General features: G+C 35.6%; 1 protein-coding gene across 4 annotated transcripts in view; it reads left to right on the top strand.

Moving 5' to 3' along the window:
- The window catches only part of LOC577927 (pleckstrin homology domain-containing family G member 5), a 37,980-nt gene extending 17,315 nt beyond the window's left edge, over positions 1–20,665 (top strand). For 3 of the 4 annotated variants that reach the window (XM_030997296.1, XM_030997287.1, XM_030997292.1), the window contains exons 2-20: positions 3,633–4,366; positions 5,252–5,363; positions 7,243–7,340; positions 7,785–7,924; positions 8,408–8,562; positions 9,611–9,634; positions 10,173–10,232; positions 10,391–10,431; positions 10,734–10,820; positions 12,531–12,686; positions 13,700–13,795; positions 13,952–14,053; positions 14,450–14,560; positions 14,881–15,058; positions 15,553–15,674; positions 16,293–16,386; positions 16,654–16,890; positions 19,716–19,813; positions 20,350–20,535. In XM_030997296.1, the coding sequence (XP_030853156.1) occupies positions 3,633–4,366; positions 5,252–5,363; positions 7,243–7,340; positions 7,785–7,924; positions 8,408–8,562; positions 9,611–9,634; positions 10,173–10,232; positions 10,391–10,431; positions 10,734–10,820; positions 12,531–12,686; positions 13,700–13,795; positions 13,952–14,053; positions 14,450–14,560; positions 14,881–15,058; positions 15,553–15,674; positions 16,293–16,386; positions 16,654–16,890; positions 19,716–19,813; positions 20,350–20,454 (2,750 nt within the window). In that variant the 3' untranslated portion in view covers positions 20,455–20,535. Of the gene's footprint in view, positions 1–3,632; positions 4,367–5,251; positions 5,364–7,242; positions 7,341–7,784; positions 7,925–8,407; positions 8,563–9,610; positions 9,635–10,172; positions 10,233–10,390; positions 10,432–10,733; positions 10,821–12,530; positions 12,687–13,699; positions 13,796–13,951; positions 14,054–14,449; positions 14,561–14,880; positions 15,059–15,552; positions 15,675–16,292; positions 16,387–16,653; positions 16,891–19,715; positions 19,814–20,349 lie in introns of all 4 variants that reach the window. The other variant, XM_030997281.1, reaches the window with a different exon arrangement.
- Positions 20,666–26,737: the final 6,072 nt, after the last annotated feature.

The following is a 26,737-nucleotide window of genomic DNA, read 5'->3' as shown; positions in this document are numbered from 1 at the left end:
GAGAATGTATTTTCCACAGCCCCTCCCCTCCCCCCCCCCCCCCCCCCAGTCGTGGGGTCCATGACACGTGGGATGTCTAAATAACACCCCAGCCGGAGAGAATTACGCCCTATCTGTTCTGGATATGCCTCGATATAGCAGTTATCACGAAGGCGCCATTTTGTTTCAGTAAGAAATATTACCTCCGCCATACGTTGATGCTTCACTCTTGACTCATGGAATAGTTATGGGAAAGTTTCATTTTGTTTCTTTTATAATAATATCGCACAGAGTTAAAGAAAATAAAAACAATTTTGGGCTCGAATTTAAAGTAAGGGCATTACTTATACCTTCATCCGTCTTCACCTCGTCCCACGCATGGCATGTACTGCCCCTGCCGACACACTCAATATTCAGTGTGTGTGAGAGCTTAAGATTGAATTGGGGATCAGAAACAATTGGAACAGAAGGTTATTGTGCTTGTTTACTTGCTTGTAACCATCAACCAAAATAATGTGAAATTGATCAAGAAAGGAAACAAGGCAGATTGAAGCTTGAAACGTATGATTTTTAAGACAGTGTATACTTATGTTATAATGATTAGCATTTTCGAAGTTGATTTGAAAGACTAGGCCTTTCGAAAATTTCAGGTGCCGATAAATTATGAAGCTCCTTTTTGAGAATCGTTTTAATTGATTTTGTCAAGGAATCGGGTAATAATTATCCATACAAGTTATATTCTCTTTGTCATTAATGTGGGCGTGTAAAATAAAATCTGACATTAGATTTTTTTTTAAATCATAATGGTACATGGAAATGAAGAAAAAAAGTATATTCTTCGCTGGAAGTATGTTCCCTTTTCGCATAGATTTATATCACAATGTATAGATATTCACAAGACTTCGTAATACGACATGTGGTAGAGAGTGACATTCAAACGTAAATTGGCTTTCAACTGTCTTACAAGCTCGCTCACCTATCTGATAGTTGCCTGAATGTGGCAATATTAATATCTTCCAGAAATCAGAGATAAAGAGTGTGAGTGAGTGAGAGAGAGATAATATATCAATAGAGAGAGAGAGAGAGAGAGAGAGAAAGAACAAACATAGTCAATGCACCCCGGGGTGCAACAGACAAGAAATAAGATGATCGTATACATGTATGTAGTGTTGTGTGAAATACTGTGTAGGCCTTTATGTTCTCTTTTTACAATATGAATTAAACATGCTCTCAAAGACTGAGTTATTATTAGAATGCAGGGCAATGATGTTATCCCATGAATGTAAAATGGCGACGAAATCAATCCATACACTCTTGCTATTTTCTCTGTGGTGAGTCGTTCGGAGAAGGAAATTCAACACCAGAGTACAGTTTTAGACTGGCACCTCTTTTTCTTTCTTGAGCTGAGCAGAATTCTAAAAAGGTGTTAAACAAACAATACGACTATTCTTTTTTGTAATAGCCGTTTATTCACGAACCGGAAAAAGCTTCAGTATTTTTTTTCCTGTCGAGTTATTTTGACCTTGTGCTGTCTTGTATGTGGCAATTGTCACAATATGTGTTTATTATCTTTGTCAAATATAGTGTTACTGAAATAGTTGCTATGCAGCAGGGAATGTGACCATGTTTACTTAAATTTATAAATTTACGTACAATATTTGAACATTCAAGAACAGAGACTGAAATAGTGCCCTTGGATACGCCCATTCGTCGTGCGTGTGTGTATGTGTGTGTCTGCCCGTCTCTTCTTTTTATTAGTCATAATATATATATATATATATATACACGCAAAACACACACACACACACACACACCCTCACACACACCCACGTATATATTATATATATATATATATAGATAATAATTATATTACTTTGACTGAGGATTATCCAAATTGAATAATTTGTTCTATATATACATGTTTATATTGTGTACGTGTGTGTGTGTGTGTTTGCGTCGCATCTTGACATATAAATTGACCAATATATAAAAGACTCTACATATTATAAATCAAATGTAGAGTCTTATATATCTTATGTACATTGTACATAGATATATAATGCAGAAGAGAAGAATTATGCTTTAAATCCAACATTTTTTATTTAATTGAAGATTTAAAACAATTATTCTATTATGTATTATGATCTTTCTATTTATGTATGTTATTTTCTAGAAATAACTTGCCCTCATGTTGTGAGATATCACCACTTTAGTAATCACACGATCTATAGATAAATGGCAAAACTATGAAGAAAATACGGTAGCATGATTTGAAATAACTTCTTTAACCTATGGTGATATAATGATACAAAATAGAGACTGAAAATTAAGAATTCAAAATATGGTTTCGTATCGGAGTGACTGAAAGAACTCGATGGTAGGTGAGAAGCACTTGTTTGAAATGTCGCACCACTTATGCCGGATCTAAAAATGTACCAGAGTGTTAAATTTCCATCCCTAGACAATATTCACCGCGGAGGAAATATACGGAGTGAATATCAACTACATGTAGCATATCACAATCGACTTGCGACACGAGAAATGCATTCGTTTATTTTCCTTCCTGGTGTAGAAATTATGATAATTATGTCGTGTTTACAGACAAACATCTACATATTAATTAAAGGTTATGATGTCTTGTTTTTGTGCATGCATGTATTAGGAGGAAGTTTAGATAAAAGAAAACCAGGGAAGTTTAATTGTATGGTGAGTGGATTGTTTGCAACAACTAATTTTTTAAGGCAATTTTCTGAAAATCACATATAATACACATGAACAATGTTGTTTTTACATATTTCGTTTTTTTTTAAATTAAATTTTCGGTCTGCACCACTTCCGCCATCACCTTTTACGCACCACACAATCACGTTTTTCTACATCACATTATACAGGCAAAAGCATTGCTTTTTATATCAAAGGTTATTGCGTTATGATAAGTCTGTTACACCATTCGTAGAAGGTCCATGTTTACATATAGGATATTGTTCTGTTTTAAATTGTTGATACAAACAAATTTGTTCTGTTTTTTTTTCTTCAAAGTGTGGAAAGCCAATATTCATTTTGGGAAAATACTTAGAAACTTAGATTTATTCCGAGAAAGTTAATGAAACTTTAGCTCGAAATTTGCAAACTTAGTAAGAGATGATCTCCAATTATAGTTATTTTCAATTGAAAAAAAAAATGGAACATCGAAAAGAGAGGAAGAAAGAAAGAGAAAGAGAGAGAGAGAGAGAGATGATTCTATAAATGCCTCCGAAAAGAAGAAATACTGCCGGAAGGGGTAATATAGTAGTTTTATCTTGAAAAGAAGATCACCCACCACAAAAAGATTCGGGGGGTCACGTTGTATTGTCAGTTTGAAAGACATTGTGCGGTATAACCACCACTGAATATTTCAATTGTAATAGTATACTCCTGTGTTATTAGATGTTATGATTTTGTAACCGTACTATCTAAGTGTGAATTCACCTGCGTGCGTTGATGCCTACATGAAGGTAGTGAAGTGCACCCAAAGATAAGAGATTCAGGATAAAGGGCATGGCTTCATGCCAAAGGGAGATACCAGACAAAATAAGACATCGAGCATCTTAGAATAATAGCATTCCAGTTTTGGGTATATAATCTACTTGATATACTTTTTGTTTGCTTTACAGAAAGATCAGAAAGTACGAAGTCAAAGACGATGATGCCAGAAGGACCTAAAAGCAATGGAAGAATTCAGTCCAATGGTGGTGCTCATGATGTCGACATGATCGGGGTATGTGCGCCAAAGATCTATATGTCTTCTCCAGATCTACATCGTCATCAGCTGTCATCATCGGAAAGATCCAATGATATGAGAAGAATGCTCAACGAAAAAAACGACGAGGCCAATATTGTATTGCGTGGTAACCCTGAACATAATATAGCCGTCGAATCGGATGAAGAGTCGGTCTACGAGCAGTTAGATATAGTTGGAGATTCACACAATCTCCGGTATCCATGGCAACAGGATGTGACAACGCAATGTGGTCGTAACAACAGCAGGAATGTCGGCAGCCAGACGGAATTAACAGAGATGTGCGAAAAGTGTTTCACCGAGAGGGCACCGAAAGCAGAGAAATCGTCTTCGATTTTACCGCGGGCGTTCCGCAAGAAGCTTTCCAAAACTCAAAGTTCTGAGCAGTTCAGAGGCTTCGGGCATGAACGTGCCTTACCTCCATCGCGGCATGGAAGCATCAGTGTCCTGCCCACTGGAAGACCACTTGTTGATATCAAAGGACTACATGATTACCCGGATCCTATCATGGCATCAATGCCGAACATTAATACTGCTGATTCACGAACACCGTCACAAGGATCACGGACCTCGCCCTTCCCTTCTCCGTTCCCCTCACCAGACGTGTCGGTAAGAAACACCCACCATAATTCATATTTTATTGATATAAAAACATCCTGGTATTTCATTGATTCTGATTTTAGAGCTAATGATTACTTTTAAATGTTGGCAAGGAATCATCAGATCAACTCGAAGTCTTTTTCATTTCCCTGGGACATGTAGTAATATGTGTAGACTTGCCCAAATTAATTTAGGATTAATGCACGGAGATGAATCAAGAATGAACATAGTGTGTCCGCGATATCAAGAACGGGGAAAGGAGGGGCAATATATATTTTTTGCAAACTTTACTTTGAATTCCAAACTCACTTTTTTTATGTGTTAAATAGGCATATGCATGTAGCAATGAAAATTAACCCGTGTACATTGCATCAAAAAATAGCAGTTAAATATTAAGATGTTTACAGGTATCATGATCAGTTTTATGTATCATGAATCTCTCTTTCTTTCTCTCTCTCTCTTTTCATAAGCATGACAAGTAATAATGTTTGGATTATTTGCCTATAATGGAAAGCACTGTTTATAAGTATTATGGTTTTACTTTAAAATGTCACTCCTCTCCGTTTAGTGTGTATAGAGTGAATCGATGTAAGCTCCAAATCTGAGTTTTACCAACCTTGCAACTTCACGAATTTTCCCCATACATAGCACGCTGAGCCATTGTATGGATAAACATAATAGAAACGAGACGACACTCATGGCTGTTATGTTTCGGATAATTATCCAGATCCTCCTTAATAATCGAGTCTTCGTGTGTGACGGTTTTCAGATTAAAGTCATTCACATGTCTAAGTCAATTTTCAGATTAAGGGCATTGATATTATGTACCAATTTTCAGATTAAGGTTATCCTTACTCGGAGATTTATTCCGTTGTTGTTCATTCACGTTTGCAGAAAAGGCCGATGGTAAAAGACGCTGCTGGCATCATACATCCTACGTTCGTTGTCAGCTATCATCCCGATGATTCAGACTCATTATCTGGGGTCAATGCAGGAAGTCATGATGGTATGATATTAGTCTAAATGTCGTCATGAAAATTATGAGTCATGGAATACATAATATCCCCATTATCTCAAATTCTGTGAAAATATGATCAAAAGCTGAAAACATTAACCTTTGTGGTCAAGAGAACACACTTCGTATTCGTGTTGTTGTTTGTTTTTCTCTTCAATACAAACTAAACTCTCACAATTCATGTCAATAAGTAGCTTATACACGATAATACAATCATATTCATATGATGCATACATGCCAACTGTTGAGATTAAAGAGGAACATTCCTCTTTTGGGAGAAGATAATTATCATTTTAATGCAGGTGTTCCTCTTCCTGTACAAATTTGTCTGTAGTATTGAATAGGAGAGTTAGGATTGTTCCTCTTTTTTTTAAAATAGCATAATTTGTACAGATTTCTGATTTTCAAATGTTGGCATGTATGATGATGTTATGTATGTAAATCGCTGATTTTATTTTCATGATGAATGAATGATGAACGATAAAACTTGTATAATAAATTACTTAGGGCTTGAGCAGATATGTAGGTCAGCCCCACTAGGGGCCCTGCTGAAGTACATGTACCATTCAATTTTCGTCAGACTATAAAGCAACTCAATGAAGCCCCCTGCCCAACAAAGATTTGAAAGACTTTTTATTATCCAGTAACCCCTCTCCAAATACTTCAAAATAAACGCACCGATACGTCTGAAGGGGCAATTAAGTGTGCTAACTGGATTGCACTGCGCTGGAGGTGTCCGAAATCACTGGAGAACTGGTATGATTTCTTCCCAGGCTTCCTTCCCAGACTTCCTTCCCATATTCGATGCCCTGATATTATGGCTGTATAGCGCGAAATATTTTAAATGTAAAATTATTCAAGGGTTGTCCAGCGGACTTCTGACCGATTACACGGACAGTTCACAAGTAGGAAGGGTCAGATTAGATCATAGCTAGTGTTGCCAATTTTATATGATAATTGGAAATAGCGGGGGAGGAATGAAGTGGGCGCGAAAATATTTTTGTTTAGCTCGACAGTATTCTGTTATGGGGTAAAAGAAGGAGACATGGCCAGGGAGACATTACAAAATGAAAATAGCTGAGATAATGGGGAAAAACATAAAACTATACAACTTTTGATATTTAGACTGGTCATATGACATCTTCAGTCAGTATGCATGTTTTTTTAAGAACTGTCGTTTTGAAATAACTCCAAAGATGGTAGCCTACTCAAAACATTGTGTTTCTGAAACTCTAAATGGTGTACAAAACATATAGTTCAACTTTAATTTCACATGAATTTGATCCCATACTAACATGAATGAAGGCAGTAAATTGTGAGTGTCTCAAATATTTGAGTACCTTACCCACACTTTGTAATCGTGAACAAAAATAGAATTCAAAGGGGGGAAATTAGACGCTATATGGAAAGGAAATTATTTTTTTCAAGCCACCATTTATTCATCCCAATGCCAGGTCTGCAGTCTAGTCCATGGAGCTATCCTGTATAGGCGATGGCGCAATGTGTTGGATATTTATCTAAGTTTGTCAGAGCAAGAATCTTATTTTAAGCATTATAATGGCAATAATTTGTAACGTTAAACCTAGATAATCTTTTAGAAATCTTTTCAAATTTGTCCTAAATTAAATTAGCTTCTTAACCTGACTAGCCATAAGATATAATTCGTCGACGCAAAAGCTTTATCTTCAGTATACAAACTTGACTTTTGAAACAGCCAAAGATAGCGAAAGAATATGTTAGCCCATTTTGATAATGCCCCTGATTATACGATGTGATAGTTGTTATCATCATGCAACTTATTAATGATGAGATTGAAAAGAGGCATCATAATAAAATACTAGTCTCATTTTTGTTTGTCTTCTATATCAAGATTCGTCTGGGTCTGTAACGAGTAGCGGAAGTTCACTCCGGATTCCATCGCCTGAATTGTCCCAAAATGTTAAATCTTCATACCCCAAACATCGAAAGGTATGTCTCGCGTATGGTTTTATTGATTTCTTTCATAATTCGATGATGTATGTAATTTTGTAAAGTAATCCGTTGGTTTTGCTAGTGTAAGTTATTCATTTACCATAGTTGAACAAACCAAACTTATTCATCCGCAAACAGTTATATTCATTCGTTTTGTATCTTTTACTTTTCGAATAGAGGAGTGTGCTACTATTATGATATTATTGTGCGATAAACAGTTATTAAGGGACATTTTTAACATGTGTGATATTCAATAGTACTGTGTTAACAAATATTAGGCAAATCTCTCTTAATTCTCAACAATTATGGCGCTTGTTTATGACAATATCAGCTTTTACTTCGTATATCAAAACTCAAAAAGAAATAAATATTTAACAAATATAATTTTCAAATAATTATGTTGCAACTCAGATTGATGAATTTTATCTTAAATGTGTATAGGTTGAACCCCAGGACCAAGGAGAAGACGAAGAGAATACCCCTCCGCCGAGGTACCACATGAGACGGAGGAGGGATGCTGTAATAACACAGGTAGCACCAGCTGTTCAAGAAATGGGATCTGAAGAACAAGAGTCGAACAAGTAAGCGTGAAATGTTTAAAAATGTATATATCGTGAAGAATATACGGAGTCGTTTTTATACTTTGAACAATATTTAATTTCTTGACAGAGACGAGGGAATTTTTAACATTGATATCTGAATGATTATTACGTTGCAGTGTTATTCTCTTGTGGACTGTTATTTATTAAGTATTTGAATTCCAGATGAAGTAAATTGAAATTGAAATTGACATTTTTGGTTGCAGATGAATTTAATAATGTATTGTTCTTTCTTCAAAATTATTCCTTTTAGACTGACTGAACTTGTATATACGTATTCAGGCCGACCCTTTTCCATTAACAATTCTCGAGATGCCATTACAGCAAATTAATAAGCAACTATATATTTTAGTTCGCGTTTCGAAATTTCCAGTGTACATATAAACACTTTCCTTTTCTATTCAAATGGAATAATAATTCTGACAAGATATACAATTCAACATCATTTAATTGTCCCCCTTGCAGTTGCAAGCCTGATTCACCGCCGCAACCTGCACGAAACACCTCCATCCCGGGTTTATCAACACCTCAGATGGACTCTCTCCTACCCACAGCATCTCGGAAACAATCCGATGAACATCGGGCCAGTATCATGAGTGAAGCCAGTTTCACTTTACAATGTAAGTTACAGGCTGATCAATGATTTTAACAATAAAAAAGGGGGTGGGCACGATTCCGAAAATGTTAAGACTAGCCCTCTCCCCAGATAGATTTCGAGGTGCTTTTTGGATGAGAATTTGGAAAAGGGGCACATTATTGGAGTTGTGTACTTAAGGTATGCTAACTGGGCTTCACGGAAAGGGTATGTGCCGGTTGTGCCCCTTCCAAAATAATCAACCAGTGACGTAATTATTGTTCTTATTCTTCAATGATGTCAATGCGCAAATGTCTTTGAAGTGTTGGTTAATAATCTTTTGAGTAAAGAAGCTAAACATCAGGCAAGTAAAATGTTGTTATGACCTCGGCACCGTCACGTAAAGTGTATACTGATTGTATTGGCGGAAAGGGCTTAACACCTTACGATGAAGTCGCCATTCTGATTGGCATTTAAATTTTGATTGAAAAATGCTGGAGAAATTAGATCCATTGTAGGTTAGCATTGAGCACAAGGTCCATGTAATGGTATCCAACTGATTCCGATTATTCATGTGTTCTTCACTGATTTGCAACAATGATAATGGCTTGTATTGATCTGTGCTTGCCTCAAATCTGTTTCGGCAGTTTGCAATTATCCGGGCAAAGGCAAAAGGAGGGAGTGGAATGATGGAGAGGGAGAGGGAAAGGTGGTTGGGAGAGAGGGAGGGAATGTGAGAAATGTAGTGGGGAGGGAGTGGGAGGTGGAGTGGGGGAAGGAATGGGAGAGGGAGTGGGGGAGGGAGTGGGGGAAGGAGTGGAAGAGGGAGTGGGGAAGGAGTGGAAGAGAGAGTGGGGAAGGAGTGGAAGAGAGAGTTTAGTGGGGAAGGAATGGATTCGGGAGTGGGAGAGAGAGAGATGTTGGATAGGGAGAGTGAAAGGGAACAAACGATTATTTTGAGCTTGCCTGAGGACTGTATGCTAGATAATCAATCAAAATCAGCAACAATAATGAATTTCAAACGTGAAATGGCACAAAATTATAAAGCTTTACAGAAAAATAAATCATATTTCTGCTATCCCATTTCATTTCAGCTGTTGCAGCTAGACATGTCCAGGGTAAGTTCGTTTTTTAACTATTATTGGTGCTGTAAAAGTATTATGTATTTATTCAAATATGTGGTCACATGTGTTGACGATCATATTCATTGCAAATAATTTGACGAAAGGTATTCCTACATTATTTTCGAAGAAAAATATATTAATATGGATATCTTAAGAAGATATTTCTTAGGTTCTCGTTTATTTTTGGGGTCTCATCATGTTAGCATTATAGTTTGTCAGCTTAGCAGCTTTGATATATTGTCCAAATTCCGTATTTTGTGTGTTTGAAAGATATTTCCAATTTTTCTAAAAGAAGGTGAAAGTTCCCCTCCCAGCAAAGATTGTTTTTGTTAATGGGGGCTAAAACGGATGCTCACTGGGTGTGATAATTATAATAATGATAATTTTAGTAAATATTTCTTTACTTGGATATTGTAAAAAATTGTGTAAATTGGGAATGATGAACTCGAGTGGATTAGGTCATAATTACATAAATACGAATGATTAAAATAATGTCTATCCTTATTATGCTTTTTGTCTTTCTCACGTCTAGGTTTCATTGAATCAAGTGTACAAGGTTTAGATAACCACGTTGCCAGCGAAGAAGTACAAGGTAGGCCTATACGTTTCTATCATTTCATTTATCTGCTTCATTAGGAAATGTTGTGCACTGTAGAAGTATTATGTATTATTATCATTGCGCTTTTTAATCAGTATTTCAACGAGCCACACGTTAAAATAATTCTGTTTAATTTTCCTCTTCACCAACAGACAGCAAGAAGAGAATAGCTGCCATGCTCAGGAAAAAGTTTGTAAGTATAGTATAACGTCTTGTTCAAATTCAGATACATTTCTATCTCCGATAATAGAAAATAACATCTGGGACCTGTTGCACAAAACTTACCATCGATGGTAACTTCGCCATCAATGGTAACTACCACAAAAACCTTGAGTTCGATTGGATGTTGAGCCCTGTTACCATGGTAGTTGCGATTGATGGCAAAGTTACCATCAATGCTAGGTTTTATGTAACGGGGCCCTGATATAAGCTATCAATGTTCTCTCCCTTCTCTAATATATCATAAAATATCTATTTTTACCATTACCTTGATAGGGAAAGCAAGAGAAGAGCGGAATGGGAGCTATCATTTCAAACTTCAAACGGCACGACCAGGACGAACTAGAATATGCTGTCTTCAAGGTTTGTCAATTTCGATCTTTCTTCGGAAGTGTTTCAGTTTATGTAATTCATTATTATTATTTGGTCATCTGCCTCGTAGCATGGCAGAGTAGCTTTTGATTTCGTAAGAATCTATCTTCTTTTCCCTTTCTTTATGTATGGATTTTGTTCTCTTCATATAATAATAATATGCGCTCCCAAAGAGCTTTGGAAAATATTACCCTAGCTTTATCTCCGGCATCAGGCATACTCCTACCAGGTACCCATTTAACACACCTGGGTCGAGTGTGGTAAAAGTAGATTAATGTCTTGCCAAAGGATATTAGTGCCGCGGCGGGACTCGGACCGCGGACCTTTTGATCCACAGGCCGGTGACCACGACACCTCTACATGAATGGCATGGTTAATGGCAATCAAACTTTCATTACATTTTGTCACAAACAATATGATTATTGATCCAAACGAAGAGATTGTGTCGATTACCGATGCGTGACGTCATTAAGGCGCCATTTTGTTAAATTCTATTATTGACCATATTTCAGTCTATTTCAATATGAAATTGCACTGAAAATGTATAAAAATGGTTGAGTAATGATGGGTGTCTCAGATTTTGGGAAATAGCTTCATTAGTAAAACTTTAAATTATAGGTAAAATAATACCTATGCACTCCGAGGGTAGAAATTCGCGCACCCATACCCCCTCCCCCACCACCACCACCGCAACCACTAACGAGCGTTTGTCGATTTCTGGATCTGTTAGGACGAAGACCTCGATCCTTCATTATTATTCATCTTATTTCGAATAGATATTAAGTGTACTTTTGTGAAAGGTAATGTGGTAGAAAAACATAAGGATTGCGAAATGCACCGTAAGCTTCTATTTCCTGATATGATATTCTTCACAGAATAACACCAAGATCAATATCTCTATAGCATCCGTTGTGAAAGGTATTACATTTCTTGCGGTTATTGGGATAGATTCTTACTGCAGTCTTAGATACTCATATCTGATGATTTTTTTATATTCCTTGAAAGAGGATCTCAAGTATGCTTTCAGCACACACCCAGCCTATCGGAACATGCTATACATCCGCGTTGCTTCACCTCATAAACTCTGTACAGAGATATCACGAATAATGTCCTATAACATTTTTTTTTAATTGATCCGTATGTTTTAAAAAATTAACATAGAAATGTGACGCTCACGTGCATACGTTTAGACTATTACATCAGGTTATTGCTAATTTTAAGTTGCAATGTACATTATATCTCCCATTCAGTTGTGTTATATTTCGGTCATGGATAGTCATTTATGAATGATATTTAGTATTCATGAAATTAACGTCATGTTTAAAGAAAAAAGGAAATGTTCTTTATATTCAATTCGAGATTCGAGAAGGAACTTGTAATCAATGTGATAATGTACATAGTCATAGAACCGATCAAAATGGTCAAGACCGAAGTCTTTTTTTTTTAAATAAAGGAAGGAAGGTATGTTGTATTCTCAGTTAGAGGAAGCATTACAAATGATTGTTTTGGGCTCCTTTTTGCAGTTCTAAGGATTTTTTCTTCTTAATGAGTGCCCCTTGGGGATTTGATTTCAAGTGGATTCGGCGCCTTGCAAATCTCATATATTTTTGTCTTCGTTAATGTTTCCATTTCGTCAATTCATTTCAAGGTATTTGTAAACAATCAATAGTTAAAATGAATTATTTTATACATCCACTGCAGGATCAACACTGGAAGGACTTTATAGAATCTGTCCTTGGTCGCCCCATCGATATATCTACAATCAGCACGGAGGAATATAAAAGACGAGAGAAAGTATGGGAAGTGTTCAGAAGCGAATGCGCATATCTGGTTGATCACATTCTAGTCTTGAAAGAGGTGAGTAGCAATATCAGCGACCTCGTATTTTACTGATTATGGTAAAATTGAAAAATTGATAGTTTACTTTAGTTTTAATTGTTTTGGGATGATATATTAGTGGTGTAGTTGCGTGTCCATGTGGCACAAAGGACAAAGAAAGGGATGAAAGAGAGAGAGAGAGAGAAGGACAGATGTAAACAGAAAAAAGTATAGAAGAATAATATAGCGCGTCCTCCTCCAAAATCCTCCCCCGCTTGTTACATCACATTTCATCCACCTATAGAAAGACCACCTAAAATGACTTAATGAAGAGAACATTGATAAGGCCAATAATATTCTAAAAAATTATAATATATAGGGGTTATTTTTTTCGGTTCTAGGACACCTACCCCCTGGACACGCACCCCAAGATAACCACCACAGTCTACTACCCCCCTCCCCCAGGGCAACCACCCTCTAGGAAGATTACCCCCCGGGACAACTGCATCCCGGACAACTACCCCCTAGGACAACTACCCCCGGACAACTACCCCCGAATAACTATCCCCTAGGATAGTTGTCCGAGGGGAATTGTCCTAGAGGATGGTTGTCGTATAGGGGGTAATTGTCTGGGGGGGGGGGAGTTGCCCTACGGGTAGTTGTCCTATGGGGTAGTTGTCTGGAGGTAGTTGTCCCGGGGGGGGTAATCGTCCTAGAGTATTGTTGCCCTAGGGGGTAGTTGTCCTAGGGGCTAGTTGTCCAGGAAGTAGCTGTCCGGGGGTTGTTGCCTGGGGGATAGTTGTCCCAGGGGTAGTTGTCCTATGGGGTAGTTGTCTTGGGGTAGTTGTCCCTGGGGGAGGTCGTCCTAGAGGGTGGTTGCCCTAGGGGGTAGTTGTCCTAGGGGGTAGTTGACTGGGGGTGGATGTCCAGGGGGTAGTGTCCGGATACGCTCTTTTCTTCTAATATCGCTGTCACGATGCCAGCTTTGTATTCATACTACACATACCCTCAACGACAAGAACAAAACAAATGTCTGAATTTCTTTTCCCCAGATCTTTCAAGAAAGACTCCGTTGGCTCCAATGTGAAGATCATCTCATGCACATAGAGATTGTCAAACTCTTCGCTAATGTTGATGAACTATGTACGGTAAGTTGGTCCCAAATTATTACGTATTCTTACAAAATTCTTTATACCCGAGTTTATGCTTTTTAATTTTGATGTCAATATTCCAATTGTGCGCCTGAATGTGTTCCTTTGAATAATTCACGTTTTCTTTCTTACTTATCATTCGTATATGTTAAGGTCAGCGCGAATTTGTGTCGAGATCTAATCAAGAACTTCTCAAGCCGACTTTCAGAAGGAGAATTCGGACAAGCTGATGCTATCGTAGCTGCATTAGCAACTGTAAGTGGATAGAATCATGAATTTATGATTTATATTTAGTTGATGAATACATCGCAATGATAGAACACAGTCTAAGTTCTTACACTACTCTCATTTTATATTACAGCACGAACATATAGACGGTATTCTAGATTTGTTGCGAACAAAATTTAAACAGAGTGTATAAAATTATCGATGCACAAAAGAGGAACAATAATGGGCGATGTACATTGAGTCTAGTGTAATTTCAATTTGAGAATAATTCCTTAGTAAATAAAACAATTTGAGAACATGATTTTTTAAATTGAGAATAATGGTTTTTAAAAATTGTTCTCATTCATAATTATTGAGAACCTTTCATGATATTCTAACCCCACCAATGAAGTAACTGCGACTTTTCTTGATTTATTTCCTCAGTTTGAGATGCAAGTGTGTCCTGCATTTTCAAGCTACTGCATGAACTATTCAGGAGCCCTGCAATATCTTGAATCCCTCAAGAAGCAAGATGACTTTGCTGAATTTTGCAAGGTGAGAAAACATACTAACATAATATATCTTGGTGATTTTCAGTAATGTACCCTAGTTACTGGAACAATAGTTTTAGCATACGATGTAGGCCTATGCATGTACCATCTCCACTCTAAGGGGTATTTCAACTATTTGAGTCGTCTAGTTGTAAGAGAAGTATAGATCCAATGATATTCAGATAATACGTAAAAAAGTACAATCTTGCTCGAAGGAATCTACTTAGAAAAGATGTTGAGATATTTTCCTGTACAATTCCACTATTCAGTATCCAAGTCCATATCAATTTATTTTGTTTTATCTCTGGGTACTTCAACCATTAGATATGTGAGCAGGACAGCCGATGTAAAAGACTTCAACTCACGGATCTTCTGATCACTCCAATCCAGCGAATTACCAAGTATACCCTACTTCTAAGAGACATCAGAAACTGTACCTCACAAACCAGCGAGAAAGAATTACTGAATTCTACACTGATTTCTGTCGAGAGTGCAATAAAAGGTAAGTTTTTAATCAAGAGAAGTGTGTTTTAATTTAGCTTGTATATTGGAGATTATATGCAAGGAAAAATAGCTTGTGAATTACAAGTTCTTTCACAGCTAGAACTAGTCTAGATTGGTGGAAATATTGATTTGTTTAATGAATTTTGAGATAAGAAGTGAATGAATTAAAGCAAGTGTTTAATAAATGGAGTGAGTCCTGGTCTTGGTCGAGTGAAAATCCTGAGCTTTATTTGATAGTGAAGAATGTTTCAAAAACAAAACCCAAAAATTTTCAAAGCATTTTATACATTTAATATTCGTCAATCACGCCAAAAGAAGGGTGTAAATATTATCATGCAAACGTTTAACATTAATTAAGGTCACTGCAAGGTTCTGTGCAATGAAAAGGAATCAATGACCAAGTTATATTAAAAATATATGTCTTCATAGTACTTGTAAAAACAAAAACTCTTCTGAATTATTCCTTTCTACAACTTCTATTTTCCCCATCAGTTGATCTTGAAGGCAAGGTAGAATGGTTGGCAAACTTTGAACGAATGAGAGAACTACAGCAGATGATCAGCTGGCCTCCAATGGAAGAACTCGACTCCAAATTATCTGGTCTCGTTCCTGAGGTAAGCAAACTTTCGGCTGTATTTTTGCAACATAATAATCGTATTTCTACGTAAGTATTATAGGCGTATTCAGCTCGTTATTATCATGGGCTAAAGTATTATGAAGCGCTTTTTTTTACACGCCTTCCGGATATTAAAATTCAATCCCTTCAAAAATGTATTTCTCCACAAAGTTGTTACTGGATTCAATGTCAAACTGTCTTAAAAGATGCCAAGAATATGTTTTTATATACCCAGGCTGCCAGGCATGTGTAAATAAGTATATAAGAAAAAAAGTTTTTTTTTTTAATTTAACTGATGGATTGATTGATTGATTGATTGAATTGTATAATATATGACTTATTCTGTCTGACTTATAAGCAAGCAAGTAATATGCTTTTAGGTTAGTAACCAGGGGACGTTTAGTTTTAAGTCATATCCGATAGACTTGCTTATGAGGATTAATTACTTAGAAAATTAGAAAAAGCGAATCGTCTTTTAATCTGGGATTTTCCGGGTATGAGATTAACGTGACTGTCATATTCCTGAACCATCATGCCTCCCCAGATACTCATACTTTTTTAGTTTGCATGTTTGTTTTAACGAGTTTGTATGATTGTATCTTTGCCTTATCCTTAGTTCTTGAAATCCACCATCGCCAAGAAATCAAGAGAACACGTCTTGTTTAGTTCCAAACGATCATTGACATATGAAGGACATCTTCAAATCTTCGGTGAGTTCATTAAATGCTTCTGACAATCATGCTTATTCCAAGCAAATAAGTACAGTTGTTTGTATACGTTTCTTATTCTTTTAGATTGATATGTAAGACTGCTGGCTAAAACTATGACGAGGTCATGTAAATTTGTGATTAAAAAACACAGTCGCAGTGAACATTCTGGAGGGGGGAGGGGGAGGGGACCACTAAGTCTAAAAGTTAAACAGTTTTTATAAGAATGGCATCCAGCTAAGAATTTCTTTTCTTTTCTTTGTCTGACAGAGAACGGGAGACTACAAGAAGTGTATGTCTTTTTATTCGATGACATGATGCTGATAACACGAATGCGTCGTACTTCAGGTAACAAGAAGAAATCCGTTACAGACAACTCTTTGCCCTATGGACAGACTCAGAGCTATGTTCCCAAACACAAGGATGGATATAGTTTTGTTGTATGTAAAGCACCCCTTCCTCTAGATCGCCTGGAACTTATGGACATCGATGCCAAGCAGGCCTTGGGTAAATAATTCTTCTAGATGTTACGTTTTGGGGAAGTGTTTTGGTGCACGTAAATTTGTTTATAAGACAATAAAACGATATAAATGCAAGATAAAAAAAAATAAAAAAAATCCAAATTCAAAAGACAAATCATTATCGTCAACATAACCATCATCATCATCATCGTCATCATCATCACCATCATCATCATCATCATCATCACCACCTTCTGTCATTATTATCATAATCATAACATGATTTAAACAAAACAATCACCATTGGCGTCATCAAAATTTAACTTGCATAATCTCGTAAACGACAAACAAAAAGAAAAGCCTCCAAATCCATCGTTATTTTATACAAAAGTAAGAAGGTTTGGTTTTATTTACATTTTAGTTTTGTTTGTTTCATAGAATATAAATGAGATATGTAGAAGGAAATTGTTTGTTCATGTAAAAATGTTGTTTCGTTTTCTGTCGAAATATTCCCTTTTTCAATATTCAATATTTATACGGCACGAGTCTAAAACTAGGTTTCGTTATAATTATTGCAAGAGGAGTAGCTTTGTTGTCTTTGGTGAACAGGGGGTGAACATTGCCTCGATATTAGCAAATTCAAGTCTATCGCCAGCCCCCCCCCCCCCCTCCCGGACGGATATCTCGAGGGCTGAACCTTGCAAAAAGACATGGATGAAATTCTTCTGCGTGATCAGAAGATGCTCGTCCAAGCCTGCCTGAAAAAAAGAAAGGAAAAAAATTGCATGGTGAATAAAGTTGGCTAAGTTGTAGGTGAATTTGGCCCAAATCCACACCCCCCCCCCCCTCCAAAAAAAATCGTATTCATGATTTATCAGCGAGGCTCCTGATTCCCATTATTTCTTCCGTATTTGGTTTCTGGTTGGTATTTTGTAATAAAGATATTATGTACAAATAAGTTTATTTAATACAATTAGGTTCGTCTGGCGAACCACTTCCTCATTTTCGTTGCCAGTTTGTGTGGCATGAGTCCGAAACGCGCTTTGAGGTAGGCAAGAGAGTTAGCCTTGTTGTCTTTGACAACTTTATCGCTGCCCACTTCGAGGGCTGCTTCGTCTGTTGAACACGCGGTAGAAAAGTCATGAATAACTTGTGCAATTTCTACCGCGTGATCAGACGCTGGTCCCAGGTTAAGACGCTGACGTCTTGTGGACATTCGCTGTGCCCGTCTCTCCCTCTGAGCTGACATGTCCAAGCTTTGATCAGCTTGAAGAGGAGTACTGCTGGACGGAAAAGGTTGGGCCATGTCGAGAGCCACGTTGATTTCAGCTCCGTGGTTGACTACCGATCCGAGTGCAAGTCGTTGACGGCGACCGTTCATACGTCTTGCTCGGCGGTGTCTCTGACCTGACATTTCAATGTCTTTTGGAGTCGTGATAATCATCATGCTGTTGTTGAAGATTTTGAATAAAAATCTAATGAATTTTCTAAATACCATACCTCGCATAATCAAGTTATACTTTAAATCTGAATCATTATATTTATATATCTACGTCTGCATCTCTGAAGACCACGATGAGAAAACAATATGAATCAAATAGTGTAATATAACAAAAAAAAATATCTGGCAATGGTGTTATTACCTCTTTCATAATTATTCAAGCTTAAGCTATAAAACATATTTTAGGTTATGTGGCAGAAACATATTATTTTTCCAAATAGGCCTACAAGAAAAGTTCCATGTCCATCTGGGCCTTCACCTAATACATCCAACCAACCTCTTATTCATTTTTCTTTTATTTCGGGAGTCAATGTAGTATTACTATAATGTTAATGCGTGTGAGTGTATACACTATACTGGGTCTGGGTTAATGATTTTACATTTGATGTTTCTTGTTATTTTTAAATATCTTATTCTTAAACTCACCTTAAAGATCTATTAAGCGGAGTGTAGTTGGTAAAGTTCAAGAGAGTACAGAATTTTTAGCAATGATTGCTTCAAATTCGCTTTCGGAAACTCGGAGGAAGATATACTACGTGTTCTCCACTGTACGATAAATCAGAAAGTGAACGGTTTGTTGTGGTTATGATCTTGGCATGAGCGTGGTATCCAAGGGGAAAAGACGTGACGCGGCTGAACTTTCAACCAATCAGCAACGAGGCATTCGATCACATGACCATGACGAAACAATGCCTTCGCGTATACCCTGTCTACGCATGGCTTTATTGTTACATTGTATTTGCGCAAAACACGCGTAACATAATGGTGAAGCGAAATTGCAGTGGTGGAATGGGGGTGGGGGGCAGCGCGACTAAAATGTCAGAGATTCTTTTAGTACTGGCCAAAGCGGTTTATTATTATTTTTAATTTACACCAGGCAGGCATTACGGGAGGCAAAAAATAATGCTTCTATTAATATGTGAGGAAGCGTTGCGACAAAGTGAGAACATTAGCGAATCTTGAAACTCTGTATTTTAGAGCACTAGCAAACGTTTCCACCCGTTCCCCATATCGCTGCCCTAGGCATAACTATAACCATCATCACCATTATTGACGTCGTCTGTAACATCAATTATCATTACAATAATTGTTATCATCATCATTACCACCACCACTTTATTATCGTTATCATTAAGATGTGCCACCACCCAGACCATCTCATATCAAAAGTCTTATTGATTCACGATCTATTAATACGACTAAATGGGGGAAGTGCTGCACAAAATTTTAGGTAGCTATGAAGCTTTAATAAACAATGAGTTGATAACTGCACAGAAACAGTTAAAATCTCTTTTTTGATGTGAACATTATTCCTTTAAAATGATAATTGTTGAATGTTAATTTCATTGTGACTCGATTCATTTTTACAGCAAACGGAATCAAGCATTGCTTTGTACTGGTACAGCTGAATAGATACGGACAAGTTCATACTCTCTATGCATTCTCAAGCTCATCGGAGACACATCAGGTAGGCCGATTTATATTAAAATTATCTATTTTAAAACTGACAGAAGTTAGATAGATTTGTTAGTTATTTTCTGTCGCTGTGTATTATGGAAACACATCACACGTCAAAATACTAGGTGATAATTCAGTGTTTGAAAAAAGAGGAAAAGAAGAAAATGTATGCAGGCGCTATGTATGTGAATCTAAGATAGAAACTCACGCACATACACGCTCACAGACGCACATACATACAAACACCCACACGAGGAGTATATTTTTTCTATAGTACCACAACCTTCTCATTATGAATTTTACAAGAATATCAAAGTGCTTCTAAATTTGTAGATAAATTCATATTCACTGACCACCATGTCCATGAACATACCACCAATAACTTGTTCAGGATCTTGCAAAGTTTCAAATGTTTATGTTTCTCGTTTTGGTGCTCTGGATATATTATGACAAGTTGAACGCTGATCTTTTAATTTCATCGTAAGTCAGCTATGTGCATCCTAAAACCTTCATTCTAATTTCGATTATCTGTATTATACCTTTCAGCAAACATGGCTGGGACAATTACGAGATTCAAGAACGAAATGGATTCAAGCAATCCGAGCTGATTCAAAGAGCAAGGAAGACAAAGATAGAAAGAAGACCCTCTAGAGACGATTATGACGACGATGACGACGACGACATTCTAGCCCGACGTCAGACAGCGTCACCACGTCGTTGTTATTAATATAGGTCAGAAAGTGGACGAGATAGTTTCTCACCTGTTCTGTATACCGGGTTTTATATTTCATGTGGGACTGATGAATCTAAGATAAGTACACATTCGCGATTTGAAACAAAATATTCTTTATAGTGGCCTTATTATTATCATGAACGGAAAAGATCAACGTTTGTTACTATACTTTGGCTTCTCTGGCACAGAATATTCGAGAGAGCATAGAGACAAGGCCTTGAAAAAATATCATACAAACTTGTATTATTTTGACAAATCTATTTTGAATTATTTGATACCGGTACGTCATCAAGTGTCAATACACTTGAGGAGAAATATTGAAAATGAGCTCGTCTTGATAGCAATGTGTTCGTTCCTTAATTCTTTTATTATATTTGCTTTATTAGCATTACACGCATAGGGTTCTCTTGTTCGATTCTTTCTTTAGTTTCAGCACAAAATACATGTACCACCTTTGAGGCTATATGAAATTGTATACGTTAAGCTTCATTTTGACACAAAACTGATTACATGTTGATGCAAATCTAATCTTTGTCATCTTTCTCAACTTTCAAATTACACACCTCAGACAAACAAAAATCGGTTATCATAAATACAATATTTCATTTTTAATTAATATTTCATTTTTAATTGTTAGCTCATGATAGGAATAGTGAGAAATTCATGTAGACAATAAGGATTTGAACTTTGGAACTCTCTTCTCTATTTTCTTCCTACGTTTGAGTCGCATATTTAGCTGCACGTGTAATTGCGCCTATTATAGTCAAATTAATTTTGAGTTTATTTCTGCCATTTGTTTTTCTTGTTTTAATGGAACTAGTCATTTAAAACGGACATATTTTATCAGTATAACAGTGATATCATTAGGCGAAAATGTCTCATAAAAATTAAGTTATACAGGTTACATAATGACAATGTTTATGGAACAATAATTATTATGCCTCTTTATTTCTCTATCATAATTCAGAAAGGTCTCCGTTTGTTCTGTTAACAAAAGTTAATAAATAGATGGAGAAAGGCGAATTGTACCACTTAGGAAGTGTGATCACAGTATCAGTACCGATAGAGAAAAATATAGTGCATATTGTTCATTGGAAGTATGTATTGTTCATAACGATTATCATTTAGCTTTCATGTACGAAATGCTTGTGAACTGTGCTTTTATTTACTTGACATTCCTCAAGTGGTATGTTTTTTTTGTTCAAATAAAGTCTTTATTCCTTTGTTCTCAAAGCATAAAACAGTATATTTAAGCAAATGTACAAACCGATGAATACATACATTCGACAAAGATATGTACAATGAAAACAAGATTCTAATATCTAAGTTGGACGTGCCTCCATATATCAACAAATAAAATAAACCATCTAGTTTGTTCAACTTAAAGGTAATACAAAGTTTTGGGAAATTTTAAAAATTCGGTGGATAGCCATCCTTTACAAGTTTGATATATTTAGATGCCCCTGTGAATGTATTATAAGTACTAGTAAATTTAGCCCCTAAGAAACTTCTGCTTTCGAGAAAAATTGAATATAAAAATTTACCGGTGCTCCCGGTAAATTTTTATGAATTTCAAATAGCGCCTACGTCCATACAATGGTAGCTGCGACCCTGAAAATCTCAAAATATGTAGTTGTGGTATATAATTTCCAAACGGGAATAGCTAATCGGTCGATTTTAGTCAAGAAACATTGTTTTATAGCTTGATAAATATCTTGACCTTGAGAGGGAGCTATACAACATAAAGTTTAGACTCGATTTCAACCACGACAACGATCACTGAATATTGTAGGATCGCATATGCTTCAAATATGTTCAATTGAACCAAATTCATGACCCTATACCAAAACTTTGTATTACCTTTAATAAAAAATATTTCAATTTCTTTTGAAAACATGGAAATGGTATAGATACCTTTAAACATCAAGTTGAAAATATATAATGTAAATGGTATGTTGGCAGACAGGTAACCGGGTTGATATGGCCTACCAGACGTTTTGTTCGTGTCATATGTAAAATAATATACAAATAATGAATGGTTATGAGTTCAATAGTGCGAATATGTTCATGAGTTGAAAGATTAACATTCTATTCAACGAGGCGTCAGCCGAGTTGAATAGAATTAACGTTAATCTTTCAACGAATGAAAATATTTGCACTATTAAACGAATGAAAAACATTCATTATTTGTTTTATACAACATCGAAGAAGACCTAATAGAACGTTAATCAGCAAATTATGCTTTACTCCTTATAAAGATAAATTAAAGTTCGAGTCAAGCCTTCTCGATTACATGCAGATTGCCTTCGCGTCAGATACACGCAGGGATACGCGCACATGCAGCAGAGAGGTACGCAGTCTGCATATAACCAAAAATGCACGGCGCATATAACCAAAAATGCACGACCGTGCAATATACCATCTATTGAATATCATGTGACCAACAATCGTCCAATCAAATGACAAGGATCCACGTAGGTGTTGTATAAAGTACATTATATTATTTGAAATGAATGGTCTGTGAGATGGTCTTCAATAAGAAACTAATGCTATTACGTCTTGTTTCTCGTTTGATAGATATGGGACGTCGCATATTAAGACATATCAAGGTCTCTTTTGGAGATTAGATTTTTAATGCTACGATTCCAAAGGTTTATTCTAAGACTATTAAGCTTTATCTTGCCTACCTATTCACAATATCGATATGGATATTAAGAGTACATTACTAATGAACTAAGGTATATATTCTCTACGTAGAACAATATGGCGTTTCAGTGTATGACAGGTCACTATAAAAAAACATATATCCTTTTCACGTCTGTGAAAACAAGCCCTTGACTATATTCATGATTGAGTAAATATTACTGTTATATCACAATGATATATTTACTATAGTCCTGGAGGAATTTCATACTTTACTTTTTTATTTTGGTTTTATTTTTTTATTTTTTATTTTTTATTTTCGACTTGTGTAAAAGAGGGCGAATTAAAAAGTAAATATATTTGGTAAACTTGGTGTAACTAACGAATGGCAGGTCCATTGACATATCGAGATAGTATTAGTATACAACTTTCAAGTACTTTATTATGTATTGTGATGATAGAACAAACGGTTTGAAGGAAACTGTTTCAGAGTTATATTGTCTTTTATTAATTCTTTAATTCTTTGAGTCTTTATGAGGATGTATAATGTCAGGCAATTTCATGTCGCTTTGCTTTTATTTCTTTCACTTAATGAATTGTGAATAAGTAAATAAATATTTAAATGTTACTTGTAATAATAATAATATATTTTCTTGGTTAAATCTGTTCAATGTATTCATTATGTAAAAAGTATATCGTTTCATAAAATAACAAATAAAGTTATAGCAATATAAACATAAAACTGCGGTGTCGGAGAGTACATGCTGATCACAGTAATTATAAAGAGTGTAATAAATTATATTATATTCTGCATCAAAAATTTGTCGGCTTCTGATTGGTTGAGAGCTCGTCACATGACCATAAATATTTGAGCTATTTTTAGAAAGTACTATATGAGAGTACTATTTTGGTTTACTATTTGGGAGTTGGAAAAAAAAAAAAAAAAAAAAAATTTTTTAAATTAAATCAATTTTTTTTCTTCAAATCTTGATTTAATGAAAACAAAATATTTTAAATCTTTTTAGATAAAAATTGACATTTTTTTTGTTCTAAATTTTTTTCTTCCCAAAAATGTTTTTTTTTTTTTTTTTTTTTTTTTTTTAAATTAATTTTTGATGCAGGATATAAAACAAATATACCATGCCTTCTATTCGAGGTACTGGTTAAACTATGGGCCTCGGTGACTCCAAAAGTACCATTTGCTTCGGGGCTGCGCCCCTCAGCAAATAGTACTATTGGAGTCACCTCTTGCGCATAGTTTTAACCAGAACCTCTCAAGGCAGTGTATATTTGTATACTATGTATGGTCAAGAAATTAATGGTTGAGAGTTACCAGTGTGTGCTATTTATGTCAAAATTAATTCATAGGGAGTATAAATAAGTGTCAAAAAGGATATAGATTGGTGGGAATTGTATGGGATAAGATAAATAGATGATAATTATGTAACAAGTGAGAATACACAAAATAAAATAGAAATGGGTGAGAACATAAAAAGGAGAAACAAAAATGAAAGAGAAAAATACAAAGACATTTTAAATATATATACATGTATATACATAACTAAATAAATATATATGTATATAGATATGTATATTATGTGTACATTGAATCAGAGAAATACAGAGGTTTTTGGGAAGTAAATGTAAAAGGAGCAAGATAAAGTGAGATGTATTCAAAGAAGAGAGGTACGAAAAGAGAATATTTGAAGTACTGAGATGAAAATAAGAGAGAAACGGAGATGATGGATGAAAAGTATCACATGATAAATAGATTGAGATACACTTGAGATATGATAGACACGTTTGATAAGAAGAAACACGACGTTAGCGATTAAAGAGTGAGTTAAACAAAAGTGAAATATGAAAGGGTGAGTTGAATACAAATGAGAGATAACGAGGCGAGAATGCTCTAACCATTTACTTGTTGATTTTGAAACACAATACTACGGCATGGAGCGGCGTGTTTTGCACAACTTTTAAATACACAGCAACAGCCACTTTTAGTGTCACGAGTTGTAACTACATAATGATGTCATAGTTATGATACTTACTGTTATGGCATATGTTTATAAAACGAAACCCTGATGATTACTTCAATGAACAGTCACGGAACGCTACATGTTATATGCACTATTCTTACAATCCCTTTTTCAAACGAAATAAATATGCTTTATTGAAAAAATGAAATCATAGCATCAAGCTTAGGGTTTTAATGGGATATTCTCAAACAAAAAGCATAAAACACTTTATTTTACCATCATGTTAGCAATAACATCTCTTTATCTCAATATTATAACTTCTTAAACTCAGAGATTAAAACAGCATTGGCACTCCATGATTATGTGTATAAATATACTAATTCAAAGGTACAATACGTCACAAAATAAATATGTTACAGCAAACGTTTATATCTAGGAGTAAATATGGTAGATTTGAGACAAGCAATGCAAGAATGACTGAATCAGTTACAAACTCAGGAATGTCAAAATAACATGCTACAGTGCTCTCTCAAATTAAAACTTCCTGAAACGAATGGAAGTTGCAGATCAATGTCTGAATACGATAACTAAAATTTAAATAGTTTATACTTTTTTTCCCTCCCCTACCGCCAATAAATCAAGACACTATGTATAATAAAAACTGATTGGGAATACAAATCTATAACAGAAGAGACAGAGTGACATCTAATAACCTGAGAAAGAAGGAAGATTATAATGATTATAATCTATAATCTATTTTTTTTACCTGAATACTGAGAAAGCAAATATATGCTGATAAGATGTATATAAACAACCAGTGGAACTACAGTATTACTTCCTATCCAAGGGACTTGGTATAAATGGAGGATTATATGCCTTTACAGAGGCCTCTCGCTCAACGACTTGGTTTGAACCCAGGACCCTTTGGCCAAAAGACCACTGCTCTAGCTATACCACTGAGCCACCACACCTCTATACAGTTAAGTTGAAAATGATGTAGAACAAACTGCAGATGGGATGTACAGGTACATAAACAAAATCTAGTTGTATGCATACTTAACAACAAAACCTCAATGTCACATCAACAAATACTTCCATACATTGTTTCCAGTTGAAGTTGCAAGCTTTATATATGGTACAAAAAGTGAGGTCCTCTTCAAATAATAATTTGAAGAATTGTGCAGTAAGGTTATATCAGCCTAACTCTATACATTGTTTTCACAAGAAGAGGCTAAGTATGGAATTCTGCTTAAGGATATGGGTATAAAAAATATAATTAACTTAAAATTACACCTGAAGAATTGAATGACTAACCAAGTCTCTCCAGCATTACATAACACGGAATGAAACAAATATAGAATTTCAGCAGAAAAGGTTTCAGATTGTCTTCATAATTCAATATGATATATACATAATAGATCATTCAATAATATATTGAAATGATAGCTTTTTACACTTATCAAAACAAGGGTCACTTAAAATATTCTAACTTAATCAACTCAGATTAATGAGAATTGAAATATAAAAGGAATAATCACTGTAAGCATATAATACAAATGAAAAGTAACTACTAATACCA

This window comes from Strongylocentrotus purpuratus, unplaced genomic scaffold (genome assembly GCF_000002235.5).
Source record: "Strongylocentrotus purpuratus isolate Spur 01 unplaced genomic scaffold, Spur_5.0 spur5_contig_858, whole genome shotgun sequence".
In the NCBI taxonomy this organism is placed as follows: domain Eukaryota; kingdom Metazoa; phylum Echinodermata; class Echinoidea; order Camarodonta; family Strongylocentrotidae; genus Strongylocentrotus; species Strongylocentrotus purpuratus.
This window is presented reverse-complemented; position numbering and strand designations above follow the sequence as displayed.